The sequence below is a fragment of the Electrona antarctica genome (assembly GCF_951216825.1).
Source record: "Electrona antarctica genome assembly, chromosome: 1".
In the NCBI taxonomy this organism is placed as follows: domain Eukaryota; kingdom Metazoa; phylum Chordata; class Actinopteri; order Myctophiformes; family Myctophidae; genus Electrona; species Electrona antarctica.
The window spans coordinates 62,069,323-62,077,015 of NC_136806.1; the positions used below are offsets into that span (position 1 = coordinate 62,069,323).

Genomic DNA, 7,693 nt, shown 5'->3' on the forward strand with positions numbered 1-7,693 from the left:
TATAATTGTATTGTTTGTTAGGTGTAAGGTGTCGGACTATTGCCTGTCGGACCAAACACATGCACCCGTTCAGAGCTGGGCAGAATGCTATGGGATTGTGGGTATTGTACTGTAGGTTGACTGTTACAGTATATTGCATGTAATGGCAGACTTCAAACTAGCGTCAAGAGTTCAGTTATCAAGACAATTTTTGTACTTCATCTAGACAACATAGACAACATGTCTTTATTTCCTTTCCAGTAAGACAGTAATTGAGAAAACTGATGTGTACAGATGCTCTAAATACATGATATAATTCAAAATGCTGGCAAAAAATGTTGCCGGCCCCGGCTCCCAAACAGAAGAAGAAACGCAAATATAAGGGGGGACCGGCAGCAGTGCTGCCCAGCTCCTAAAAATCTTTATAAAACAGTCCAACTAGTACTACAAATGAAGTACTGTACCATAATAATTGCACACAGCACAATGTAAAGTGCCTTTGCCTATAGGTGCTGTCAGACGCAACAGTTGCTGTGAATGGCTTTCGATTAAGAACATAAAACACAACCATCAGGAAACCACACAACTCTGATAAAGGTGTGACCATATTGTTTGGAATCAAGAGAGTTGCGGAACCCCACTTTTAGTGCAGATTCACACCGAGTCTGTTTGATTCAAACTGTTCCCGAATACGATTGCCCGCTGGTCCCTGCTGGCCATGATTCACATTGGCCTTGATTGTTCCGCACCAGAGTAAACTTCATTCAATTGTGTTCAATGCTTTCACATTTGCAACGATCCGTATCCGAGTACACTTCAATCGGTCCCGAGTCTACCTCCGTGTGGTCCCACAAACATCTGCCAAGTGGTCCTGTGAGTGTGAATCCAGCTGAGTGGACTTGTCGTTAGTGAGGAGGTCGGGGTTCAGTCCACAGCCGAGTCACACCAAAAGCATAACAAATGGTACCCAATTCCTCCCTGCTTGAAGAGTTGGATTGGGTGTAAGGCCCTGCGACCTAGTAGTGTCACGTCCATCATGGTGCCTCACACTATGGAAACAGAAGATAGGCTCCTGGCCTATCAGGTCCATATGAGGCTATACTTAACATGAATTCAAGCAAATATTATATCACATCTGAAATGGATGCTTATAAAAATAATCAAATAATCCAGGAATGGATGGTTTAATTGGTGCTCTGGATGGCTCTTGCCCAAAGCCACAACACACAAATAGTACAGTAGTATGCAAATATCGTTCACTCGGCCACTTGAGGAGACAGAAAGAAAATCCACAGATAGCATCCCTCCAGAATCTGCGGAGACAAGATGCGATGAAGCCAATATCTGTGGAGTTATTGATGCCGTTACTGGAATTCATGGTGAGCCATTTCAGCCTATTAGAGAACTTACTGCCTTATCCATAAAGAGGGCACACGTGGCAATTTGCATAGAGCAGGTCTTATGCTGGCCAACACAGATACACACTCCGCCCTCCCCCCAGCCTGTGGATTGCCTGAAAAACAATGAAGGATACATTGTGACATGTGGGACATGATCAGTGTTACCCTATAGTCTCTCAAGACAAATTATTCAGACAAATATCTGTACTGTAGCTGAATATGTCAACCGTTACAGTTGTTACAAAGACGCGCCTTGCCTCGAATTCGCTTCATAAAGGTAATGTTCATAAAGGTTCATAAAGTAGTTAGCCAGCTTATTGTGAAACTAATTATGTATCCTGGCAATAGTGACACAAGCCCCCCCTGTGCACAACCAATCTGCAAACATATATACACATACACTGTGTCTGTCCGTCCGTCCGTCCGTCCGTCCGTCCGTCCGTCAGTCCGTCTGTCTATATATATATATTATCTATATAAAATGCAGGCCTTTGCTGGCTTATAGAGGTGAGAGGGAAATTGTGACAGAATGTTATATTTCGAATCTCTGTGAGATTACTTACTGTCAATTCTTCCACTGCTCTTGGACTTTTGCCATGCAGTGTTGCAGAATCAGGATGGCTTCGTAGTAATGGTGTCATCGCCTCTCATGTTGCTTTTCAAGGAGGTCTCAGCATGTCATTCTGTGTCTTCTGGTAGTCATGGATGCTCCTCTGACCCTGAACGATGTGGCCGGTCATACCTAGGATGATACGTTTCTTCATCAACATAAGTACAGCAGATATGTACCATCATCAACATGGAAGAAGTCGTTAAGGTGAAATACAGACAGATTGAAGGGGAAAGTGATATGTTTTTGTGAAAATAAAAATCTAGTTTTTTGTTAAAACGCTAAATGCGCACTTGAGCCTTATCTTAAAGATGGAATGCCGTGATCCCCCCCCCCCCCCCCCCATGATCATCAGGTACTAGAAAGAACTGTACAGAAAGTGTGAAGATTATGTTTTTAATGTGGCCTGGTTTTCGGGTGGGTGGTGATCCACCTCAACTGAAGCCCCACCCACAGCTGTAGTTGTATGATAAAGGGGGAGGGGTTAGGGGAGGGGATGATATTGTGATGTCACTAACGTGGTGGTATTTCGATTGGGCCTTTTGACTCAAAGGCGTTCAGCTTTGAATCAGGAAGAAACCCAAAATACACAGGGAAGACATATTTCAATATTCTAACCACACCTGGAGGTCTATTAGAGTAATGTTAACTCCATAGACGCACAGTACAAAAATCATGGCACTCTATCTTTAATATAATTGGTTCTAACTAATGCTCATTATAACAATTTACAATTTAGGCATTTAGCAGACGCTCAATTAATCCAGAGCGATTTACAGTAAGCAAGAACAAAACATGGTAATTGTAAGATGGCACCATTTCTGTCTACTCGCTCTGCACCTCAGGGGTGAGCTGTGGACAGTTGAGAAACCTGTCTCCTACCAATGACATGGTCGTTGGTAATTCCAAACAAGATTTCAAACTTTAATAGTTATTATGTTTGTAATTGATGCAAGAACAATAACTTTTATCTGAGTGTACCAACTTTCCACGAAGCAAAATGCTGTTGTTTCCATTCCACCGGTCTTTTCAAAAGTAATATTACTTTACTTGTTGCTCCATGCCCAAAGTAACTTGTTATATTTCTTTTCAGTGACTTGGTTTGGCACCCTCATCGGAGTTAAATTAATACAATCCAATGTCATTGTCAATGGAAGTCAGTGACATGAAAATGCAAAGATGGCAGATGTTTGAACATACTGTAGTTTTCTGAGAACCTTGGTGCATGGTGACGCCAAATATTATGCCACACCAGTTCATTAAGTATACCTGGTTTGATGTGTATAATGTTTTAGCATGGAAATCGAACAGATCCATCACTTTGAAGACTTCCAAAATAAGGTGAGAGATACTGTAACTCTTTATGCACTGTGTTAGACTTGAGTCCTCAACTTACACTGACCTACCCTTTTGTTTTGTTTGTTTGTTTCATCGCTACAAATTTAAATTCTTTAGTTTAAGCTATATCCTGTATGAGTTCTACCCTCCTGATTGGATAAAATTGGAATCCCCACCTGAAAATAGGAGCAATGGGGAGACCTCTGTTACTCAACAAAAACTCTATACTTTCAGGAGGGGCGAGATCCAATTGCCGACCGACATTCTTTTCCCCCCCCAAAGGTTTAGGGGTTAGGGGTTTAGGATTTATTGTTAGGGCTTATTCAGTCTGCTGTACTAGCATGTCTTTTCTTTTAACCCATTTAGGCCTGACCTCGAAATAAAAAGAAAAATCTTCTAAATCCTCCAGTTTTCTGAAATAAATATTTTCACGATTTTTCAAAAATAGCAGACCTACAAGCTCGTAGCGCGCCACTCGGTGGCGCGCTACGAGCTTGTAGATCTGCTATTTTTCAATAGCTAAATTATAACAATGTTTAAAACACCAAAAGGGGTTCCCGCCCAAAATGGTTTAAATACCCGACCTATACGGCAGGACGGCGTTTGGATCTCGCTGGATCTCTCTCTATGCTTTGCAACCTGAATATAGAACTATTTTAACTAACAAAAATAATCACTTACAGCCACGTTTAACAGACCTGGCTTTACAAGGTGACCTCGCCGAGAGCCTTTATTTTGCCACTGGGCTTCATCAGGGTTGTCGAGGAGATGGATGGGACGACTGCAGGCACTCCCCTGTGGAAGTCTGGATCATCTGCAGCCAAGGTTATAGGATAAGTCTTCAAGCACTACACAAATCGGAGACGACGTGGTGGTGGTGGTGGTGGTGGGGCGGCGGCAGGGTGGAGGGTGGAGTCAAACTGGATCATGGCCATGTTTCCGAGGTCAAAATAGTCTCCTGCCTCCCCCTCCCCTGGTCGTCCCCCCCCCCACAGCAACCCAAACGCCTCCCCCCCCCACCCACCCCAGTACCCGCCCCCCCCCGCCCCGCCCGCCACCCCCCCCCCCCCCCCCCCCCCCCAGAGTCTGGTTTGGCTTGGTGGTGATCACATGCCGGAGGCGCCCAGTCCCATGCTGCTGCTGGTGGTGTGGCTCATACAGGAGGGCAGAGTCTGGACGCCCTGGGGGAAGTCGTGGGCGAGGATGCGTCCGTTCTCTCCGCCCCCTCCTCCTCCTCCTCCTCCTCCTCCGTCGATGCCGCTCGCCATCCTCGTCAGCGTGGAGCAACGCAGGGCGTCGTTGATGGATAGCTGGTAGAAGGCAAAACACACGCACACAAATTAGGGTTCAAATTACACTTTGACTGTCGGCTAGATTTGATCTGACTCACAGACGTGTGTTTATGTTTATCCCCATAGGAGCAGGGAAGACTAATGCACCGATTAGGGTTAACCCATTCAGGCCTGACGTCGAAATTAAAAAAAAAAGTTTTCAAAATCATGACAATTTTCGGAAAGATTTGAGGCACATTTTAACGATTTTTCAAAAATAGCAGACCTACAAGTTCATAGCGCGCCACTCGGTGGCGTGCTATGAGCTTGTAGATCTGCTATTTTTCAATAGCTAAATTATAACATAATGTTTAAAACACCAAAAGGGGTTCCCGCCCCAAAATGGGTTAATGGTTAATGTGGTTAAACGCTAACGTGACATGGATGCGTTCCAGGTCTCAATGGGTTAAGGAGTAAACAGAGTATGATTTGTATCCCCCACGGGGCTCTCTCTGTTGTACGAGAACACAGATGACAGCATCAAATGTATGTTTCAGCGACATGCGTCTCCTCGCGGTCTTATAGCCTCTTATTAAATGAAAAGATGAGCACCAGCAGCTGTAATGACGCCACCTCCACGTACGTGTTGCTGCTATAGGAATGGGCTCTATATGCACACAGAACTTCCGGGCCGCTTCCCGCCTACTTCCTTCAGGTGTTACCGATGATACTAATTCAGGCTCTGTTCCGTTTAGTGCGCAGTGGTTCTCAAACATTTATTAACTTCAACGACGCCCATATCTCGGAGTGTAAAAAATTGTACATTTGAACACTCTCAGAGTTACACGTACGTACGGGGGCCATTTGGAACACACTCAAGGACTTGTCCACACCTTCGTCTCCTCTACTCCAGGTTGGACTACTACTGCAATGCACTTCTCATCAGGATCCCTAGCAAGAGCCTTCAAAAGCTCCAGAATATCCAAAACAGCACCGCTATAGGATGCTGATGAGAGTGCGCAAACGAGAGCACATCTTACCCATCCTCCACTCACTCCACTGGCTCCCCGTCGCATTCCGGACACAATATAAGATATAACTGCTCACCCATCTATGCATCTATGCTTTGGCCTACTGTTTTACACTTCTGTCTACTGTAACACTTTGAGATTCTGAGGAATGTAAAGTGCATTATAAATTAAATACATTATTATTATTTTGTATTTATTTTTTATTTTTTTTCGCCTTTATTTTATTTTTTTCTATGGAGGGACAGACAGTAGGCTGACAGGAAATGGGGAGAGAGATGGGGGAGTGACATGCAGTAAAGGCCGTCGGGATCGGGAGTCGAACCCGCGGCACACTGCCAGACTGGATTACCAGCCAAGGTGCCTGGACCGCTGAGCCACGGCCCAGGCCAAATTAAATCCATTATTAATGTTTTATATCTTGAAGTCCCGTTCTTGTCAGCAAGCGACACCGCGCCGTGCGATGGAGTATATTAACTGGAGCTAGAAGAGAGTCACAGGGCATTGGCTTTCATTGTCTTTATACAGTTGGGTGCCACCGATATTGTCCCTTATCATTTGACCCATTTAGGCCTGACCTCAAAATTTAAAAAAAATCCTTCTAAATCCTCCAGTTTTCTGAAATAAATATTTTCACGATTTTTCAAAAATAGCAGACCTACAAGCTCGTAGCGCGCCACTCGGTGGCGCGCTATGAGCTTGTAGATCTGCTATTTTTCAATAGCTAAATTATAACATAATGTTTAAAACACCAAAAGGGGTTCCTGCCCCAAAATGGGTTAACTGTCCTTTTGCGCAGATCACGCAAACCTCAGCAAAAAGAAAAGGACAATATCGATGGCCTCCAACTGTATATGTGTAGCCCTGAGCGTCACTCTCCGGTGCAGCAAGCAACCTCATTTTGTATATCAGGCGGAGCAGAGCAGGGGTGTGGGCAAGGGGAACAGAGCTCTCATCACTTTTATTACTTCATTCTTCAATTTATTACAATGGAAGCCAGTGGGCCTGAAAGTGGAGCTAATGATGCGATTTGTGAGTCTCATTCTGTGCGTGCGTGTGCGTGTGTGTGTGTGTGTGTGTGTGTGTGTGTGTGTGTGTGTGTGTGTGTGTGTGTGTGTGTGTGTGTGTGTGTATGTGTGTGTGTGTGTGTGTGTGTGTGTGTGTGTGTCTGTGTGTGTGTGTTGCTGTGTATTTCCCCGGTCCGCCTACGTCTCATTTCTACAACGGATTAGATTTCAGCAAAGACAGCTTGATTCAGTCCAACCGGTTTGGACTGCGTGGGGGACCGGAGATTTATGGAGCACTCTGATTGGATCTGCTCTGTTGTTTGGCTTTAAACCCAAACAGAAGAAAGGCGAGACTGGCCTAATAAGGTACCATCTCATAAGCATATGGATCAGGAGTACCATCTCATAAGCATATGGATCAGGAGTACCATCTCATAAGCATATGGATCAGGTGTCTCATTACAAACTCACAGAGACTCACGGAGAAGATCAGTCCTCGTCTCATGTTTGCTTTGTGCATAAAGAGCATTTCATCATGTCTCTGATTCGGGAAGTATAATACTTAGGCGGCCTCACTCAGACCTTTACTGCATTGCTGTATGCTTGTTGGATGAATGTTGTGTAGTGTCATGGCCGCCCCAATGCATTTCCAATGGGAGTCACATGGTTTGACACATTTGTGTTGTATGAGGGGGAGGGGCGCAGTCGAAACACAGCCGAAAGCCATACAACAGCTTGTAGTCCAAAATGTGGACTACAAACCATGTGACTTCCATTGGAAATGCATTGGGGCGGCCATGACACTACACAACATTCATCCAACAAGCATACAGCAATGCAGTAAAGGTCTGAGTGAGGCCTTATACTTCCTTCCTTCAGTGCTCTGCAGCTCAGTGTAGGGGTCATTATGTTATCACCACTGTCTATGGCAGGGGTGGGCAACTGGCGGCCCGTGGGCCACCTGCGGCCCCCACCTTCACTTAATGTGGCCCTCAGGTTAATATCAGAATACTGGCACGTAATCAGCGCCTCAAACTGTGACTCCGCCCACCCCCGGGGA

General features: G+C 45.0%; 1 protein-coding gene and 1 long non-coding RNA gene across 2 annotated transcripts in view; both read right to left on the bottom strand.

Annotated features, from left to right (window-relative positions):
* Nucleotides 1-219: 219 nt before the first annotated feature.
* LOC306921116 lies at nucleotides 220-4,205 on the bottom strand. The gene is made up of 4 exons (XR_013789739.1): nucleotides 4,026-4,205; nucleotides 1,943-2,137; nucleotides 1,390-1,492; nucleotides 220-1,292 (listed from the first exon to the last, which is right to left on the bottom strand). It is a non-coding gene; the product is annotated as an uncharacterized lncRNA (long non-coding RNA).
* Nucleotides 4,206-4,433: 228 nt separating this feature from the next.
* LOC306930321 (glutamate receptor 1-like) overlaps nucleotides 4,434-7,693 on the bottom strand; it is a gene marked incomplete at its 3' end in the record, with an annotated part of 123,627 nt that continues 120,367 nt past the window's right edge. The window contains 1 exon segment of the mRNA XM_079511226.1: nucleotides 4,434-4,637. Within this exon segment, the coding sequence (XP_079367352.1) occupies nucleotides 4,434-4,637 (204 nt within the window).